This window comes from Leptosomus discolor, chromosome 2 (assembly GCF_034619465.1).
Source record: "Leptosomus discolor isolate bLepDis1 chromosome 2, bLepDis1.hap2, whole genome shotgun sequence".
NCBI lineage: Eukaryota > Metazoa > Chordata > Aves > Leptosomiformes > Leptosomidae > Leptosomus > Leptosomus discolor.
The window spans coordinates 1,198,229-1,219,312 of NC_141392.1; the positions used below are offsets into that span (position 1 = coordinate 1,198,229).

General features: G+C 49.7%; 1 protein-coding gene across 1 annotated transcript; it reads right to left on the reverse strand.

Annotated features, from left to right (window-relative positions):
• Positions 1-2,908: 2,908 nt before the first annotated feature.
• TSLIG3A (tRNA splicing ligase complex subunit 3A) lies at positions 2,909-20,521 on the reverse strand. The gene is made up of 9 exons (XM_086460520.1): positions 20,498-20,521; positions 20,224-20,301; positions 16,982-17,130; positions 15,285-15,419; positions 12,245-12,429; positions 9,806-9,886; positions 8,437-8,553; positions 5,690-5,857; positions 2,909-4,812 (listed from the first exon to the last, which is right to left on the reverse strand). Exons 2-9 carry the CDS (start codon positions 20,274-20,276, stop codon positions 4,051-4,053), a joined length of 1,650 nt encoding a protein of 549 aa, XP_086316646.1. The 5' UTR covers positions 20,277-20,301; positions 20,498-20,521; the 3' UTR covers positions 2,909-4,050.
• Positions 20,522-21,084: the final 563 nt, after the last annotated feature.

Below are 21,084 nucleotides of genomic sequence, written 5' to 3' on the forward strand. Positions count from 1 at the left end.
AACCTAACAGGGAGCTGAATTAACTTCTAGTAACCCAAGAACCCACATGAGACTTTTGGACACCCAAAGGAGTCATCAGACCTTAGCGAGACTCCTCTTACTCCCCACTCAACTCTTCCCACTTCAGCACAGTTTAATTTTCATTCCCCAGGTGCATAACCCGTTACAGGGAATACTCTAACGATGCACAGGACTTTTCCAGCTCCAGCCACTTCTCATAACTACCTGCTGACACGGACCTTGCTTCCCTTCTTCCCAGTTCTGTCTTGGGTACTTGGCTGCTACATGTCTGGTTTCTAATTAGGCCAGAAGTTGGTTGAGGCACTTGCCCCTGTCATTAATTCAGATGCAAACAGCAGTTTAATGGAGACACACAGAGAAAAGCCCCCCCACCTCAAAGCAGGTTACCCACAGGCTCTGCCTGAGAAGCCTAACCCGTAGCTAGAGGAGCCCCTCTGGGGGCCACCAGCAGTAATGGGACATCACCATGAAGCTGCCCAGTTCAGGGGTGTGGCTGGAGAAGCAGAGGACTCCCATCAAGTGAGGCAGGGATTACCAGGCAACACCAGTCCTAAAGATGACGACCTACTCGGGGAACAGCTACAAGCAAAAAGGCTTCCTGGGGCGAGTGATGCCTGGTGAGAGCTCGGCCTGATGCCCTTTCCCTTTCTGCATTCCTGTTTTGCACGCAGCAAGGAATAAGTTGCTATCCATTCCTTAGAGCTGCAAGGAAAACGCGGCCGTGACCACAGTGCAGGGAGACCGTGGTGTTCTAAGTCACGCACGGACGTGCCTGACGTGGGAAGCAGGCGTGTCCCCCGCTTCCCATAGTTATTTTATGGCACAACACCACTTGAGAGGGTGATCCTGACAGATGGAACGGAAGGGCAATGCAAGAGGAGCTCTGAGGAAACTGAAGCTGCTAGAGAAGCAAAGGCAGATGGAAACACAGAGCAAGATGCCCAAGGCTTGTGGCAGAAGAGTGGCGAGAATAACTGCGGGTAAAAGGAAGAACGCTGTTCCCCAGGATAAACGCCTGCCTGCTTAACTGACCTGCTGGACTTCCACTTCCGATTGTAACGCATGATGGAATCGAGTGCGTATACCCAACCCACCACGAGCTTCAGCTTCATAATCTCCACAACCCACCTCTCCTCTCCCAGCTTCCAGTTCGGAGATCCCTTCCAGTGCAGCAGGAATCACATCTGGAAAGCAGTAAATACCGGAGCATCGTACAGACAACAACAAAGCAGTGGCTGTTTGCTTTCCTTAACCAGAGCTGCTCTCTCCACACACACAAAGCTTGTTTTCTCTGGAGAACAAAGAAGTCACAGCACACTAGGAGGAAACAATAGAGTAAGGACAAACAACAACAGCTGGCAGTAGCAAAGTGTTTTCTTTCCTGTTGGAAGAGTAAAGCCTCCTGTTTTGCCGCCTTCTGAATTTTTTTTTTTTTTTTTTTTTTTTTTAAACTTGCCCCCTCAAACGGCAACAAAGTGAGGCTCAATTTACTCCAAGTCCCGGAAGAGGGAGGAGGAGAAGCAGCATATTTTGAGGAGAAAATGCTATCTGGCATAAGGGGGAAAGGGAAGCTCTGCGCTCCTACCCCACCCCAGCATCATTTCACCACGTCACAGCATGCCAAAGTGACTGTCCACTACCCCTTGCAGCAGCAGCAGCCATAGCCTTGCACAGAAACCAGCAGCTCTAGCACAGAAAGAAGTCTCTGAAGGTGCCGATGCCACTAGAGCTCTCTGAAGAGCCTCCTGCGTTCCCTCTCGCTAGGAACCCGTTTGCAGCACTCTAATGCACGGACAGAAAACACCAGCCTCTTCACAGCGAGGAGCGGTGTGAAGAAAAGCAGAAGCTGTCAACTCAAAGATACTACATTCCCAGCAAAAGGCTCTTAAAGTCTGTCAATCCCTACCTTTACCAGGCCAGGACTAACTCAGTTGTAGGAACCTCAGTTCTTAAAAACCCCACTGGTTATTTTTGCACAAATGCAGCTAGTCACCAGCTAATGCCCACAAGGGAGAGATCGTCTCTGGAGCATCCTGCTGTCAGAAAGCATCAATGTCTTTGTGAAGCAGCAACATTCAGTTTTAGATGTTTCTAATTTGAACTGTATTACGCTGAGACAGATCTGTATCGCTGATCCTCAAAGACCTGGATTCAATATAGAAAATTCTTCGTCAGGCTTGTTAAATTTGTTTGAAACGTTAAAAAACGAGAAGAGACATTAAACCAGATTCCCAAGAGCCTTTCACAGAGACCTTCGCTTCCAACCCGTGAATCACTAGCAGCACCTAGTGGCCACAATAAATTAAAAAGGAGATTTTCGGGTTTATCATAGAAAACCAGTATTTTTCAGCTTATTTACACGATTAGCTTGAATCACAGCAACACCAGTGTCACGCAGGTTCTCCCAAACGCTCGCGTTATCTCTGTAACCCAAGGGACTCCTCCTGCCTGGATTCAGCCCCAAGGCCACCTCAGGTAGTCAGAGACCGCCACCAGCACAGCCTCTGTGCCCTGAGCACAGCAGCAGGAGCCCCCAGGCTGGGGAGCGCCAGGAGAGCCCCCGCCCCAGCACCCGTGGTCACACGGCGTGCAGGAGCACCGCCTGGGAGACGGGGGCTCGCAGCCCGAGAGTAACTTTGCACAGCGACCCCCAGGATACTACACGCTGCTACACCAGTTCAGAGGCAGGAACAGAACAAAACTCGGAGCAACTGATGATTGATCCCTCCTGTCCCGACAGCTTCTCAGGGGGCACAAGGCACCGTACGGCTGGGACGACTACATCTAAAATACATGGAAATGCAAAATAGATGAAGCAGAAATCCCCTCGATCTCCCAGCTCCTGTAGCAACTGCTTTTTACTATCAAGAAGGAAAAGAAACTAAAGCACAGGGAACATACAGATACTTTTATTGCTCACCTTTTATACAACAGCACACCTTCAGCCATTTTCTTTCACAGCTTGACAATGTTTATGTACACAAAAAACCCAGCAAGAAGCATTATGTGGCTTTCAGTAAAGAAAAAAAAAAAAAACCCAAACAAACCAACATTAGAACATCAAACTCAGCCAGGCTTTGTTTTCTGCAGCAATAATAAAAGGGCTTCCTCCAGGCAGGAACTAATCTTCCCAGGCCGTAGTGCATTTCTGTAAAAAGACAACCCCAAAACAAATTGCCCTAGGTCTGCTGAGCCAGTGGTATCAACTTGCAAACAAAATAAATTTCAGTTTGTCATTTCTTCTAGCTGATTTCAAGTAAAAATTAGGTTTGGAGGAGGAGCAACTTGTTTTGGATGGATGCAGGTCAGTTTGAATTGCTACACCTAACTACAGGCCTACACACACTATCGGTTCACAATTTAGCTTAGTTTTAAATGATCTTTGCAGATTTTGGCGGCAGTCAGTCTTCAGAGTTGAGCAGGTGGGAAAACGTTTGTTTAGCAGGAGATAAGGCTACTGAATGTGGCATGTGCAGCAGAGCTCACGTGACAGACAAACACCCGTTTGTCAGAGGGAGTTCGCCGTGCACACGCACACGTGTGTGCGGCACCTTCGTGGCTACGGGAGGCCGGCGAGCCAAAAAGCAGCACTGGGAACTGGTTTTAGAACATGGCGTTGAACAACAACTGGGGGGGAAAAGCAGAAGTTCTAGTGTGTGTTAGAACAGACAAATTTGACCAGACGGGTCTTGATAATTTCTCTAAATCAAAACGGAAGGCAAACACAGCGGGCAGTTTCAGAACAGAAGCGTTTCAAGCAGAGGGAACCAATCCAACATCTAAAAAGCATGGCTATGATTTGATGTTTAGGGTGCAGCGATGATGCATGTGATTCAGACAGGCTGGGGATGGGGGCAGGGGAGGAGAGGTCCACAGAAAGTCGTACTTTGCTCAACGCAAAGCCTCCCACCCACAGAGGTTCTACCTGCCACACACAAACCGGTACTGACTCAAGCAGCGATTAAGCCAGGCCTCTGAAACCAGGGGTCTGTGACGTGAGCTCTGCTGAAGCAAAAGTTTTTAGCGGCCTCAGCTCGTGAAGTGTCTTCCCTGTCCAAAGCCCGACTGATTATACTGATAACCTCCGTGCTGGAAGTGCTGCTCAAACTGCCCCCCTTGGTTAAAGTTCTGTCCCCCTCTGCCCCCCCAGCCTCCTCCTTGACCTCCACGGCCGCCACGACCACCACGGCCACCCCTCCCTCCGCCGCGCCCACCCCCTCGGTCGCTGTGGGACCCACCATCTTGATATCTGTTGTCCTGCTGGTAGCCACCGCCACCCCCCCCTTGGTAGCCACTTCCTGAATATGAAGATGACTGGTAGCCACCATAGCCTCCTCCTTGGTAGCCACCGCTGCCACCACCACCGCCGTGGTAGCCACCCGTTTGAAAACCTGCATCTCTGTAGTTGCTCTCCCTGTAGCTGCCATCCTGGTAGCCACCACCTCCACCATCTGTCCAACCTCCTTGAAGCTTGTTCCCTCTTCCACCTCCTCTGCCGCCATGATCGTAACCACCACGTCCTCCTCGTCCCCCTCGATCATGGCTTCCTTGTTCATGACCTCCTCGCCCTCCGTACGACGAGTCGTAGCCTCCTCTTCCTCCTCGGTCGTGACCTCCATGGTCATAACCCCCTCGCCCTCCGTACGAGGATTCGTAGCCACCTCTTCCTCCTCTGCCGCCGCCTTGCTGCGGACCAGCCTCTGGTCTCTTCTGCCACGGCGGCATCTCGGGAGGCGGCGGTTCGATTTCATTGGGCCTCCCTCCCCTGTCAGGCACTCTGCCCATCAGCACCTGCGGAGGGAACGGGAGAACCAAGTCGCAACACCCCACGGAAGCCTCGCGTTCGCTGACACACACCACAAACAGCAGCCCCTCAGGGGTTCGGACACCCAGAGGATTTCATCAGGGCACGCTTCTGTCTGTCTGGATGTGACAGACCTTTGTCCCCGGTTAATAAAACTCAGCAGGGATTATCCAGCACTCCGAGCACTGCTAACAAGACAAGTCCGGAGGCCTGGGGTTTTGTTCAAACCGCAGGAACGCCAGCAGAGGCGGCATCACCAGGGTCTTTCCCGGAACTGCTCACTGCCTCCAGCAGCCGTCAGCACAGCGCAACACCACCTCTCTCCTAACTACTGCTCTGAACTGCTGCGGAAGCCATTGCCTTGGTGAACAGCAAAGATTTTTATTTTTAATCCTATTCCCACTTTGTCGTTGCTAAAACTACACACTTGACAATAATCTCTTTTCTTTGTGTACACAGGGGAATCTAACTTGTTAGAGCCTTGCTTTGTGATACATTCTATTTACAGAGACCAGAAACACAGCTCCTGCGTAGGTGTTACTTCAGACGGGTGACAGAATTAGGGAGCAGCGTTGTAAGGACATCAGTAACTCTGCTAAGACAGAGCAGGCCTACTCCTACCCAAAGTGATCAAAGATATTTCAGCAATTTTCTACTGCCCCTATGAAGGGGCACTCTGAACCTAAACAGGTGAAACTGCAGATTCCACAATGCACTGATGCATAATCTGGAGCACACAAGCACCAAGTTTCTTATCCTTTATTTCCAAATTCCACTCACAATCCTAAAAAATGTAGGATTTATCACTGCATTCAAATTACTGAAATATTCATAAGAGAACAACCCATTTGTCACCAAAGGTACCTTATTAATGGCACATGCAGTCTTCTCTCGGATGGATCCACTGCTTGTTCTCATAATTTTTGACAGATCCTGCCGAGCTGCCAGGAGATTTGCCACAGAAATAGTGCACTTAGTAGATAAGAGGGCACGTTTTGGCTGGTAGACTTTAGCCAGTTTTTCTGTTTGACTCTGTTGGGGAGAAGAAAAACAAAACCCACTCAGGTAAAGTAACAGGAAAGCACTGGGGCACCTCACCAAAAGCCTCATCAAATCAACACTGAAGAACAAGACGCTACTGCAAACAGAACAAAAATCAACGTGCAGCGAGAACCGCTTTGTCACTAAGAATCACTGCAGCAACGCTCGCATTCATCAAATTACGTTCCTAATACAGGGAACACCGCTCTGACCGCCCTGCCGGGCGAGACACTGATCTTCTGACGAGTTCAACACTACGGACGTGCAGACCGTGTTGCTTCCAGGCAGGCAAACGCAGAGGTGCCTCATACGGTTCCACGAGTTACTGCTAATGCCCAAAGACACCGAAACGCGCCTGCACCAGCCTCCAGACCTCCGCCTGCCCCCCGACCCGCACCCGCTCCAGGCAGGCCAGCGCCGTGCTGTCTCGGCAGAGAAAGGGCCGCGCTCTCCGGCCCGGTCAGCTTCCTCGCAGCCATCGAGGGCACCGCCACAACTCACGCTCTCCAGCGCTCGTTCTACCGCAGCCCCGCGCCCCGCAGGCTGGTGCCAAGCCCAACGAGACCCCACACGCCAGCCTTGCCTTGCACACCACCTCTCTGCTGCCCTTCGGCACCGGCCACGCGGGCGTTTGAACGTGCCAAGAGAACGATGGCAGTTTTCCAGCGTCAGCCACAACAGCCCCGAGTTCCACCTGCGGTTACCCACGGAGCGTAACGCGTGGCGCAGCTCGGACAAGCCAGACGGCAGTTTGCCCACGGACAAGAGGGCTGCTCCTTGGCGGGATCCCAGATGACGGCAGCGGGGACAGGCAAACAAGGCTTTCCAACAAATCTCTTGACAGGGCAAGACCTTCAGAGCAAGGTTTAAAATCCTAAAATCCCATTTTCCATCTAAAGGCAGAAAAATGGAACTGGGCAGAATTAAGAGTGTGTATTTCCAAGTGACTTGGTGCCAAATATTTAGATCCAAAAGCTTCTACTGTCACATTACAAGTTGAACAGGGTTTATGCAAAATTACAGAAAACATGCAGGTCATTTACCTGATGCTGGCTACAGACAGGAGAAGCAACAGTACTTACCGGAGCAGTAAGGTGTTTTTCCCTGGCAAGTTTGACTGAGCTCCGAGCGCAGTTATTTTGGTGCTATGATATTATTCTTTTAGGTGAAATGTGAGCTTTTGAACTTAAAAGCCTCTAACAGTAGATTATAAAGTTTTTACTGGTGTTTCTACTATCTGGAGAAGTAACTATTTAGTTGGACTACTGTATTCTGATACTTTTCAAATTTTAACATTAAAAAAAAGTTACCATCACTCGTTAAAGCACTGATAAACTATTGCATGTCTGGAATGTGACAGCCACATTCTCCAACTTCTTATTGTTATGGTCCCAAAAAATTTAATTTGCATTTCAATAGACATAAATGCATATGTACAATCTGTGGGGTTTGTGAAAGGATTTCGTGTAGCTAGTCTGAGAATTCTCCCAGGAAAAAAAAAAAAAAGATGGATTTGGATGCCAAAGCTGTAACACAATTAGAAGTCCCTGGTTTTTAACCTAATCCATACTTTTGCCCACTTTCATCAACTATTAAAATATTCAAACAATCAGACAGTTCTTCAATCATCTACTAAGAAACCAGACCACCACAAGGTTTAGGAGACAGCACACCAGTAGAAGCCCCGCTCAGGCAATGAAACAGAAAAGGCGAGAGGCCACAGCTTATTATTAAAATACGGCTGCTTTCCCAATACACCAGTTATCAAGAAAAAAACCACTTGATCATTCATGTGTCAGAGTTTATCACCAATAATTCAAGCACTGCCAGCAACATAATGAACAGCATGTTAGCACGTCTGGTTTAGTCCTAGCAAAGAAGGGATACGTGCTATTTTCTCAACGTTGTCATTCCTTTCTCACTGTGAAATACAGGAAATGGGGAAACCACGTAATTATTTTTAAAAGCAGAGTATGTATCACGTACTCAGACGTCACGTCACAGCCACTGGCAGGGGTCAAAGACAGAAGGAGCACACAAAACACCACCCTGTCTACGAGGCAAGACCAAGCAGCGCCTGGGCAGGTTGCCTCACGTGCACCGGCGGAGCGGTGCTCGCAGACACACCGAGTCAAGGGAACCCGATCGCTGCGGACAGCACAACGTTAGTTACGGGACGGTCAGCAGGAAGATGCTTCTCTGCCGTCACGCAGACAAGCGCTTCACGACCCACAGGGCGGTGCTCTGAACGCAAACGGCTGGATCAGGGATCGCCTCTTGCTATGATTTATTGCAGAGTCCTACGTAACCGCAGGTTTTGGCTGTGGTGTGCAGTTACACACAGTCTCTCTTCTCATGTTACTGTTTCAAAATCCAACAAATCAGTTTTAAGTGAACAAATTTTTAGTCACCTTACACTGTCATAAGCTCCTTCAGAAACTCAAACCAAACCCAGACCATTCCCGTGGTTATTTCCCGGCCGTGAAGGATGACACAACGAGGCAGTTTCCCAGAGATACGTATTATAAAGCATTCCCACCACCCAGCACTTCACAGCGAGCCGTCTGTACCTTAGCTCTATCCGACCAGCCGAAGGACTGCACAGTAACATCCAAACGTTTCACTAACAGCTTTCTTCGGACTTCGTATTCATTAACTATGGCTTGATTAATTGCTTCAATTTTTTCCTGAAACAAAAATTTGCAAACATAACCTATAGATTAGAGAAGAAATGCTTCTACTTCAGATGATAAACTATGTGGATGGAAGAGAACAAGACACACAGAGACATTAAGCAGGGCTTAAGCCCACAACTAACAACCTCGTCAAACGGGCTCACAGCAAGCTCTGCCTGCCGACGCTACTCTCCCGAGGGCTTCAAAGGCTCCGTTACCCTCTCATCCAGCCTCCTACACTTCTAACAGCACAGCTGCCTGTTTTTCAGAAGGGACATAAAAACTGCAGGCGCTGCTGAGGCATTTCTCAACACCCACCATGACAGAGAAGCAAAGGTGAGACAATACTGCGCGCAACAAGCTGAAGGAGGCCCAAGGACACATGTAGTCCTAGGGACGAGGGTGCCCTCGCCTCCTTAAAAAGTACTGAGCTTAGGGACAGAGAGAGGGCAAAGACAGAGGGCTAAAAGGAAGGCAAGTGCTGCAAGAGGATCTCGATTAAAGCACAGTCTGCACAGAGACAAGACAACAACGTGCCCTACGGGGGAAACCCACCCGGCAGCAGGCAGCGACCCAGCCAGAGCAGCAGCTGAGACCAGCACCTCTAAGGGACAAGCGAGGGACCGGCTGGAGCCTGGCTGAGAGGGGCGGTGGGGCCGCTTGCCGCCCCCACAACACAAGCCCTGAAGGAAGCAGAGCGCTGGGGACAGATGAGCTTCAGCCTTCAGCGAGAGACACAGGAGGGACTCCCAGTCTTGCGGAGCAGCAGCCGGAGGCGGTTGTGGCCCTGCCGCCTGGGCGCACCGCCTCTCCCAGCTTCCCCCTGCCCCCGCACTGCTGCCCGGAGAGGGGCGATGCGGGGCGCAGGCTACTCCGACAGGGCGGGAGGAGAGGAGGGAACAACGGGAAGCCGCCACGGGAGGGGACGGGACAGCACCTCAGCGAGGGCAGGTCGCACGGACCGTGCTGCAAGGGGCAGGAGCGGAAGGCGGCAGCGACCGCACAAGCACGCAGGCCAGCACCACCGCTGTCAGTCTCCTTTGTTTCGGAACACTTCTGCCTGCAGCTGGATATGCAGATCCACCAGCCGCAGATCTTACCGGCTGCCCAGCGTTTATTGCGCCGACACGTACGTAAAACATCGCAAGGAACTGCCTACTCATCGTCAGAAAGAGACGAGAAAAATCACTTTGCAACATCACACACAGAATGAAGATCAACACCCGAAAAAAGGAAGCAGGCTCCAATACACGCAGCTACTTACCCAGTGAGCTGGTCCCAGTTGCTTCTTCAGTAAAGGTTTTCCAACATGATTAGGTGGCACCTTTGCTAGGGTTTCCTTCAGCTGTCAGAAGACATAGGAAAATATAAACACTGTATAAAACACTAGCTTTTCAAGATTCAGATTACAGGAGAAGACTTGGACAGTCAGAGGCATGACAGAGCAACCTCCAATATCAAGTTGGTTTCCTCTGGGACAGAGAACCAAGCACACTTCTTTTGGAAAACAACTGTTTTTCTATTTCTGGTAGTCTCAGCTATAATTATTTAAAAATTAAGAGAAGGGACTATAGAGTAGATCTGCAGTTAAAATAGAAAGATTCCATGAGGTAGAGCTCCCGTTAAAAACAGAGGGATTATTCTACGCATCACCTCTTTAATTCAGAAAAACACCCACACTTGTATGAAAAAGGTTGTATTTCACATAGTCTTAATACAACACGACCTAAAGAAAGATTCCTCTTTACAATCAAAAGGAGAAAATCTTCAATATGACAATTTAAATATAACTTGCACTTGAAATGTTTGGGCACTCCTTAGGTTATCTTCCCCATCTCAAAACCTCTGAGGACTTCAGAGGGAAGAAATGGAGTAGCAGCGACAAAAACGTGGATCCAAGCAGGCTGGAGTTATGAAACTTGACTTCTCCACTGCTCCAAACCACATTTTTCAACTCCCTGCTCTGTTCACTCCAGCAGCTATTTAACACATTCAGTGACCTGCTTTTCCAAAGGTGCTGAGCCAAATTAGTCTAAATTGAAGATTTAAAACCAAGTGCTTTTGGGATAGCAGAGGCAGCAGCTCACTCAAGGATCAGCAGAGTCTTTTTTTAATGTGGCGGATCATCAACAAAGAGTCAGCCGCACAAAGATCCTACCCCAGACTGTGCTATGTATGTGCAAAGAAAAATGTGGCTCGATTTTCACGTGCTAGATCGGAAAACTGCCATTCTAAGACTCACTTTTCAAAAACAAGGAAACTTTAGGGTGATCTCTTGTTATAACCATCATCTTACAGTCAAGAGTAAAATTTTCACTCTATGTTATTTAAGTTTTCACACTTTGCTCAACTTTGCAATGTATTTTCATTCACAAAATGAAGTAATTTTTCCAGTTATTTGTCAGCTTTGCTTTCCCCTTCTCAAACACTGCCAACATCTGAAGTGTTCGGACTGTAAGCACCACGGCTACATATGATTTCTAAAAAACTCTGTAGGCTAGAAATTCCTGATGTATTTTATTAAGCTATAAGGGCTGTTCAGGGTTTTTTTTTATTATAATCACCTATGGATATAAATAATTGAGAAAACATTAATTTAACTTTGCAAGACAATGTAAAAGAAAAGACAATTCATAAAACATAATAGAATTCCCAGACTAAAAAGATTTTGTTCTACTTCGTATTCCGTATTTTTATAGTCTCTTTTACCAGCAAAGCTTGCTAGCATTGCTCATTGCTATGAATCTTTTCTACCTTTGATAGAAAATGGAAGCACAGATTTCTTCTGTATCTAACTATTTAATGCCCATCAGGCCCAAATCAGAAAACAAACTGCTTCCATTCTACACCTTGGACTTCTGCTGGAAAACCAGGCTCTTCTTAAACAAGCCAATCCAAAGCGATTCCTTGCAAAGAGAAAACTATTTCCAGTTGCTTGGATTTGTTTTAGTACAATGCAACTGAGAGGTTAGTCAAAACACTCCTCAGAGTATTTTGGGGAGATTTGTAATCATATCTGTTCTCTTCTGCTGTTCTGCTCTCCCCTATCTTGCAAGTTAAGTTACTTAACGTAACTTAAAAACTTTCTGTCCCCCACCTTTGCTCTGTGCACTCGATAGTCCCTTCCCCTTCATTTCTCAGCTTTATAAAAATTACTGAAGCAAAAGTAAATTTAAAAAACCAAAACAAAACACAAGAATCTGGAGAGCACGTACATGTAAAGGAACAAAACCAACTGGAACCACAAGAACTGATGAAGCCTTAGGGAAAAGGTGTAAACCTGACTGTAGTTACAACACCTTTTAACCCAACATTTTTTTAAAACAGTAGGTTCCAGTACAAATTTGTTTAGGTGTATTTCTTGGAATACTTTTCTCCTCAGTGTTCTTCCTGAGGCTAAGCTCAGCACTGTCCATGTCTCCTGCCACAGGCGATGGCACTAAAACCCGGAGCAGAGTAAGCAGCACCTCACCCCGGAAGGCAATGGCAGCAGCAGTCCCTGACCTCGTGCCTTGGCGTGGAAAAAGCCTTTAAATTCATTTTCCAAACCCTGACTCTTGGCACGCTCAGCAAACCACGTTAACTCCTTCACAATTCAAACACGGGAGTTTCACACGAGGCACATCTCTCCCTGGCAGCAGAACGATTTTCCACCAAAACAGTACCATCACAAATAGTCTACTTTTGTTCCTTCGGATCTTACTTTTTTTTCAATTCCACTGAAGAACTGGAACATCGTTATGTTGGCTGGAGGCTTGGACATGCCTAAAGCAATACATATGCCTTTTAGCTCCTGAAAGACTTCACTGCCACCTCCTTCCTGTGCTTTTTTAGGAGGGGCGTTCACACACAGCATTCTGGCAGCTTCCAGTTCTGAGATGAGGTATGCTGGGTAAGAAAAATTAGATTTCAGCATCAGATACAGCCGAGTTAAATTACTTCAGAACCAGTGAGAACCCAAGCGCTTACAACCAACAGACGTGCAAACAGACCGTTTCAGACAGAGTCAGGGCAGGAATTTGGGTATCCACAGAACGCTCCCGCCTCTCGTCACCCCTGCGCCTGCCGCTGGAGCACCACACACGGGGGAAGGCTCGGCACAAGCAGCAAAGCCTGGAGAAAACCCCTGCGACCCCGACAGGGATTAATCACAGCGTGCGGCAGAGCACAGCTCTTTCCCTGCAGGCTTTGCCCAGCAAAGGCAGGAGACCGGGAACGTGGAAATAAGCGGGATGAGGGACTGGGATGCGCAGTTTGAGCTAGGCAAGCAAGCGCTCCTCGAGGCTCTAGGAGACAAAGCAAGGAAACGAGCAGGGAGAAGTGAAACGTCGCATGAATCCCCTCGGCTTCCCCAGGCACGACGCAGAGTGGGGACACAACCCCACTTGGCAAAGTACTGCTGAGAATTCGGGTTTACGGCAATTCCAGAGGCAGGCAGTAACTGATGAAACAAGCTGGAACGCCTGCAGTGCTCTTCAGTATCAGAACTGCAAGAGCCTGCCATCCCATTAGAACTCCTTCATCAAACAAACAAAAAAGTATTAAAATCACAACTTCTGAACATATTATACCCCCAAAAATTCAGCATTAGGGGTCAGTTACGGTGGTATAAATTTAGCACACAGCGTTTCCTTGCAATTGTCACAACTTTATGAAGTTTGGATTGAAGAAACCTCACAGGTTTAACAATACTTTTATCATGAATCAGACCAGGTGACCGTAACAGCAATGTAAATAATTATTTCAAAAAATCAGGATTGAAAAATAGACACTGCACCGATAAAGACAGACTTGGGGGCAGGGATGTAAACCCATGGCTGTACAAAAGCAGCTTACTACCTATAACACTGGGACAGATCAAAAGATTAAGGCAAGAACGAAGCATTTTAGTGATCTCTAGAACATCTTCTGCCAAAGACACAGAACACTTTAGAAATTGTAAAAATTATTAAAATGTGTAAAGCAGTGAAGAATCCTTTTTATTTCAACAGTACTCTACACAGATTTTTCTTAAATTCCAGTTTCAACTACTTACACTCTGTTAGGACCTCCTCAAAAAGGAACTATCAGCAGGATTTTGTTTCCAGAATTCAGAGATCACCTAAGTTACCTTCAGCCTCCTCTGACAAAGACTGACATTTCCAGTCTACCACTGCAAGACATAAACGTTCTCCAGACAGTGACTATTTTTTGCAGATTTCTTCCGAACCAACCTGAAACTCCTGTACTTCTCATTTCTGCAGACACCAGTACTTCATAGGCTATTCTAGCGGTGCTGCCCACCAAGGCAACCCTGACTGTTCCTCTGGCGCTCTCCTCTCCCAGCAATGCTGCCACGTCTCCCAACCGCCATAAACCGTGCTGCACTTCAGTAAAACGTAAAGTACACTGGCATTCCGTCAAAGAGGGTTATTCTGTTTCTCCTGAAAAAATCTGGGTTTACGCCTCACATCCACCAGGATACCCAGTAAGTCGGCTTACTGGGGGTAAACAAAGCTGTGCAACTATCATGGCACACAACAAGGGAGTCTGGCACCTATTTCCGTCCCGCATTTGGCAGTAAACGCCGTACTCCTGCCAGAGGGGACACCAGCGTTCAGCCCCTGACCGTGGCCTTTATCACCAAAGCGCACACCACAGGGGCCCGCCGGGACAAACCCTGTGTCACAGACAGGACAAATGTATTGCGAGTCTTGCCCTGCAGAGCACAAGCCGAAGGGCAGGTTGTTTGAGCTACAGAATGTCTTAAATGCACTAATTACCTCTCTCCAGCTGACATTTTTGAACATACCATCAAAACAAATTCAGATTAAGTCTTACTACTCATCTTTCTCCTACTGTGAAAGCACAGGAACCTACTCTGCAATCCATTTCCTACATCTCAGCTGAGGGCAGAACGAAATTCCTGGTTTGAAAAGCTGAAGAATCAGCAGCAACTGAGGAAGCAAATAAAACATTATTTTATGTTGAATTTCAGACCAGATTAAGATTAGTATTACAATTTCCAACTCTGACACTTGTAAAAATTGTTGTGGGTTTTGTTTTTTTTTTTTAAATATGCATCAACATCACACATTTCATCCAAATTTCAGTACTATTTCTTCTCCTCTAACATGTCCCAAGCAGGAATAAACCCAATGTAGGTACTGAGATCTGCTGAGTGGGAAAGTAAAGGGAAGACATCACCGTGGCTACTGCTGAGGTCTTTTCAGTCAGCAGAAGGCGACAGTGAAGCTGTTTACTAAGGGAGATGACCAACAGAACTGGGGGTTGGGATAAAACATTTTCTCTTTGTCACAACAATCCCAGTTGTTGTCAGAATCGACGCAAGTCCTATTGCGCCTTGCCAGTCATCACGGCGGGGGCTCCCAGATGATGATGCACCTCAAGTCAGTGGCCATTTTCAGACCCCTTTAAACAAAGCTCAGAGGCTAAATCCTGGCAGAAGTCTTCAAATTATTCCCTCTTCAGAGTACCTTTTGTGAAGTAACAGGACAGGCATTTTGCTAGTGAACGTGAAAAAGGTTAATGCTCGGAACATTTTCCACCACATACTGGCTACAGAGTGACTGGGAAGTTCATGAGACCCAAAAGCACAACATAATTACGGGGAAAATAATTCATCACTTTAGGTAACGGATTTTCACATAGGGTGGTGAACAAAGCAGTATCCCAGCACGCTAAGAAACAGCGCTACGATTCCTGCACCACCCAGACGTGCCGGCCAGCACCCTTTAACTTACTGAGCAGCAAGAGACAGTTCTTTTGATTATGGAGGCGCTTTGTCACGTCTCCCGAGGTTAGCGACGCGTACGGACAGTTCATCTCGGCCAGCAGCCCGCTCATTTCGAGCTGAAATTCTTCTGCTTCGTTGGGACCTGAGAAGGAAAAGAATCATCATTTGTTTACAGCTAAAATACATCTCTCTGGCTACGGTTAGAACAAATTAGCTATTTTTTAAGAAAATAAATGATGCTTTGCTCCAGCTGCAGTTCAACATTAAAACCCGGCTTTTAACGGAAGCCAAACGCGTTCTTGGAGTTTCTCAAAGACACAGCACCACCTCCTTGGCGTCGTGATATTCCTCATCATTATGAAATTATGTTTCACTGACAGCTTTTCCCAGAAGTGAACTTCTCCAACGAAAAGTGACATTAAAAACGTCACAAGTTTTACAGGGGTACTTTAAATACCACCTAACTCTTCCCACTACAGAGGTATTAGGCAGTTCTGATAAAAGCCATAAGTAATACAGTTTATGAGCTCTCAGGGTTTTACTGCTTCTCCCTGTAAGCCCACATTCGTCAATCAATCTTATTTCATAGCAATATCCTTTAAAAATAATTAAGTCATGTAAACCAAAGCTTAGACTGATATTTGTGTCAGAAAGTAGTGAAACTCATCTGAATTTGTTAAGCCAAGTTATGCAGAAACTAGTGATGAACTGAGATGTAACAGTTTTTCTTCTTTTGAAAAGGGACCTCAACCCAAAATGTCTGTTATTTATAAACTCTACTCACACAAAATGAAGGCAGGACTTACAGTACTACAGACCAAATGTTTCTATCACCACCTTTAGAGAATTTGAAATCAGTGCTCAAATACTTCTGGGTTGTATTTTTTAGACAAAACGTACAACAGGAACCTCAAACTACTAGAGGAGGTGAGATGCTGTGTTGTTAGAGAGAAACAGGGGTAAAATGACTCAAAGAAGAAAGGACAGACGTGCCAAAAACAGAGAGGAAGAGGAAAAGAAGTTGAGGTGAAAGGCAGCAGTCTTTGGCCACTGAGTAGATCGAGAGTTAAGCTCATAAAGGCATTATGAGTTAATACATTATATATTAAGAAGTACAGGTTTAATCATACCAATTTAACAATTTAATCTGATGACCAAAAATAACATCTTTTGAAAACTAAGGTTTCTTCCCCCACCAAAACAAGAAACAAAACAAACATTTTCAGGCTCCCTCTCAGACGGTGTTTCATCAAGAGGGAAAAATACACAGTGAGCAGAGAGTTAAGGTGACCAACAATAAGAAGAAAATACGGTTACTGTAGTCATGAGAATGTTTCATTGAACAGCAGGTAATTCTTACATCAAAATTACTAACAGAAGCGTTGAAATACAAGTATTCTCATGATCTAATTGAAAAAAAAGGTTAATGTTTCCTCAAATCCATCCAAGGATTTTAAAAACTACCCCACGGTTGAACAATTAAAAGAAAAAGCTAATTTCAGAAGAAAGAGTGTTTGATCCTCACCATTATTTCAACTTCTACTGCCTGTTGATTAGGCAAGTTTGAGGCGGAAAACACCCAAGATCTGACAGCACGCAGACAACGGTGCCTAGTGCCGCCGACTTGGCAACTGCCAGCCCAAACCCACCCGGCCCGCAAGGACGCCCTCTCAGGGCCCAGCTGTGCCCGCGGTGGCTACTCACTGTTGGTTGCCTGCACGTTCTCCTCCAGCTTACAGAACAGCCGCAGCTCGGACACCAACCACGCGCAGAGCTTGGTGAATTCGGGGGAACTGGCTCCCCGGGAGACAGCCTGAGCCAGCGCTCCGTCGTCCAACAGGGGACCCTTGTACCTGAGGAGGGACACGAGGGCTCGGGTTGTCCTCGCCGGCTGCGGCCGCTGGCAGGCGGCAGGTTCACGTTCCGCCGGGCGCGCACCGGCAGCTCCACCCTCGTCCCGTCGGCATCGCCCAACCCCCAAACGGCGAATCCTCCCGCACCGACCCGCAAGGAAACGCGCGCCCAAAGCGCCCGAGCGAGCTCAGCGTTCCCGGGCGCTCGCTCAGCGTTCCCGGGCGCGCTGGCTTCCCGCCACAGAGGCCGTGTCACCCAACGTCGCCATCACAGCTTTGGCCCCGCAGGGCCGTCACGCACAGCACCACCTCCTCTGCCCCCTCGCTCGCGGGCGTCGCTGCCGACACACCTACGCGGGCAGCCGCAGGTTCGGCGCGCCGCGCCCGAGCGCTGAGCGGTCACTGCTGAACCGGGGCACCTCTTCTGCCCCGGCCCACCAGGCACTGAAGGGCTGCCGTGCAAAACAAAGCCCGTGACACAAACGTTACGGAAGGGATCTGCAAAACAACACCCTCTTCTGAGAGATTACCTTCTCACGTGCACACAACGAAAGTAAACAGAATTAGTTATCGGCATAAACAACATAAGCCAAAATCAGGCCTCGTGTAAGACCGCACGAGTCTACAGATCAGGTCCTAGAAGATGTAGTTTTCAGGACACCTGTGTGCTGCTACTCGGTCGGGGGAGGAGGAGGAGTAGGGGGAAGACTGCCTTATTAACCGGCTAGAAGCACAAAGCCAGAGCTTATCAGAGTATGTAAGAAAAAACACACAGCATTACTTTGATAGGCTGCACCCACAACAGCAAGAGACCCAAGAGTGAGCACAGTCAGCCGAAACCCCTCTTTTGAACTTGCAGGTAAAGTCACCCACTATGTCACAGCAACCCAGCGAGGCCAGCCAACTCCCGGCAAACCTCAGAAGTGAAAAAACCAAAAAACAAAAAACAAACAAAACCTCTCAATGAGCAAATTAAAGTGTTATTCTCTGTTATTCTCCAAGCTTGGGTCTTGTGCTTAACCTCACGTGTAAAGGATCTGGTCTTCACTGCAACAGCCTGTTATTTCACCCAACCAAAACGAAGACACCGCACTCAAAACCAACTTCTACCTCCCAGAGCAGCTTGCTCAGAGAAACAGAGTTAATGCAGGAGCAGCTGGCGGGAAGCTGTCCTCTGACGCGTGACAACCCCACCACGTCAGCACAGCAGGCAAGACAACTCCAGCAGGCCACTCAGAGCAAGTCCAAGTTCCATCCCACGGACTTTTCAGGCCTACATGTGCATGGGAACATCTGGGACTCCGAACAGAAACGTTCGGTCGCAGACGAGAGCAGACGGGAGGCGATGACGAGCCTTTTGCTTTGGCAGGATCTGGATTTCAGTCACTGGTCCTGTCAGAGGCTCCTCTTCTAGAATTCTTCTTGGACAGGTATGAAATCTTGGTAGGTAGGACTCCAGCTTACGCACCTATCTGGCCAGTAACCCAGCCTGCAGATTCCTGACTGCAAGCAGCTTTTTCCTCCCGTTCCTGCCAACAGCCCGTGTTCCAGAGCTGCACTCCCCTTGTGGTTAACGTTCTGCTGCCCCGTTTGTCAACAGGTCAACGAGCTGACTTAGAAGGCAAGAGGCCCCCACCTGAGCACCTCTAGCACAAATCCAAAACCAAGCCACTCTGATGTGCAATGCTATTAGAACAAAATAATCAAGTAAATATTAGAAACATCTTCAGTATCTGGTTAGAAAAAATACGTTGAACTGTGAAGGACCATGGAGCTTCTGCCAACACTTAAAACCTCAAACACCCTAGTCCTTCCAGACCCAAGGAAACACGGATCATTCAGTGACCTGCAGTACTCTCTCCAGTCATTACCAACCCCCTTGAAGTCCCACGTCTTTTGCCCTCCAAAACTTCTTTTCAATCACTGTTGCCAGTCTTGGTTGATATCACTGATTTTTCAATCTGCTTTTATTGTTTACTTTATGTCAAAAATCAACAGCAACCCTTTTTGTCTACAATTACACGGATAAGAAGCACAAACCACAGCTCCTTCGAGCCACTAACATCCTTTTAAACACACGGCAGAAAAAAGAAGCCGATCTCTGCACGTGCACCATGGCAGAGACCTTTTTCACCCTGAGAAATACCTGCCAAAACAGAAGCCCTTTTGTCAAGCTTTGGAACTACCATCAGCAACTCAGCCTGGAAATACAACCTTTGTTGCAGCCTGATGACTCCAGCCACAAACTGATTTATGGGAATGCGGCCAACGCGAGTAAATGGAGCTGTCTGCACGGAACCACCAGCAGCAAAGCTGTAACTGCCTCTTGTCTGAACCGCCGGCAGTTTACAGACACGATGCTGACAGCAGAGCCCGTCCTCCTTGCTCTCCCTTTCACATTTATACAACCTCCACCGGCTCTGACAGAGTAACCAGTTTAAACAACAAACGTTTACTGTCCCATACTGTATTTTAAAAAAAAAAAAAAAGTAAAGAGAAAAATGCTGACATTTACAGCTTTTTTTTGCTGTCCATTGTTTTTCACTAGATATGAAGCCCGAAAGTTTCCTTCTCCTCTGACGTCTCAATAAAAGGTTTCCTTCTCCCCGCCCCACCCTCCGCTGGGACCGCTCCACGGAACAGGGGGACCGCTGAGGGGGCACCCCAGGAACCCGCGGGGGACCCGCCCGCAGGGAGAGGCGAGACGCCCGCAGAGGCCGCGCGGCCAAACGCCGCCCTGCGGGGCTCGCCGCCCCGCTCCGGCCCCGCCGCCCCGCTCCGGCCCCGCCGCCCCGCTCCGGCCCCGCCGCCCCGCTCCGGCCCCGCCGCCCCGCTCCGGCCCCGCCGCCCCGCTCCGGCCCCGCCGCCCCGCTCCGGCCCCGCCGCGGGGGCGGCACCTCCGCCCTCGGCGCCAGCGGCCGCTCCGGGCGCTGCCCCCGGCGCAGCTCCGCCCGGGGCCGCCCCACCGGCGGCGGACGGCGGCGCTCCCCCCGCCACGGGCCCGCACCCCGAGGCCGCCCTCCTGCTCCGGCCCGCACCGGCCCCGCCAAGCGCCCCCCCCTCCCCCCCCGCCCGGGACAGGGGGGCACCTACCCCAGGTCCTCCAGCGACTCCAGCACGTCGCTCTCCAAGAGCTCGAACTCCATCCTGCGGCGGGGCTCGGGGGGGAACCTGCGCGACAGCGGCACTCAGCGCCCCCGGGACCCGCAGCCCCGCCACCCCCCCACCCCCCACCCCATCCCGGCCCCGCGGGGGGGGGGGGGGGGGGGGGGCTCGACGGTGTCGTGTCGTCGTCCCCCCCCCAGCCCTGCCCCGCGCGGGGAGCGCAGAGCCCCCGGCCCCCGGCCGCCCCCCCCGCCCCACGTACGCTGCTCGCACGCTGCTGCGCCGCCGACTGCCGGGTTGGCATGTCAGGGCGGGGGGAGGGGGAGGGAGGAGCAGGACCCCGGCCTGACCCCTCACCCGGCTGCTCCCGGGCCGCCGCGCCGCCCTGCCTGATGCCGCGGCCTCCTTCCGCCGCCGTCTCCGCCTCCTCGCCGAGCTGGGCAGCGTTGCTAAACGGAGACGGGGGCGCAAGAGCGGGTGCCAGGTTGTTTCTGTGGGACAGGAGCCCGGGACGAGCCAACGATCCCGGTTTTCTGTTCAGGCGCCTCCGCGGGCAGCCCCAGCGGAAGGACCCCCCCCCTCCGCTCCCTCCCCGCCGCGGAACCCACGCTGGAATGTGCTGTGGCGAGCGGTGCCGCGGCGGGGGACGGGGCGGCAGGAGGGTCAAACTGCGTCAGGGAGCGAGCGCTTCCCCGCCCGGGAAGCCCCCCCGCCCCAGCACCACCGGGACCACAACTCCCAGCATGCCATGCACCCGGCAGGACCCTTCGCGGCCTCCGTAGGGGCCGGGGCCGCTGGGGAAGGATGAGGGCTCCGGGGCGGCGGTTTGTGGTAGATGTCGCGGTTGCG

Bases quoted from the DNA above. Each gene is read 5' to 3' on its own strand.
- TSLIG3A (XM_086460520.1), bottom strand. From the start codon at position 20,276: ATGGAGTTCGAGCTCTTGGAGAGCGACGTGCTGGAGTCGCTGGAGGAC. The intron at 12,430-15,284 runs GTAAGTTAAAGG...TTTCTTACCCAG, and splicing joins GAACTGTCTCTTGCTGCTCA to CATACCTCATCTCAGAACTG. The intron at 5,858-8,436 runs GTACAGACGGCT...TCTCCCCAACAG, and splicing joins GCTGGTCGGATAGAGCTAAG to AGTCAAACAGAAAAACTGGC.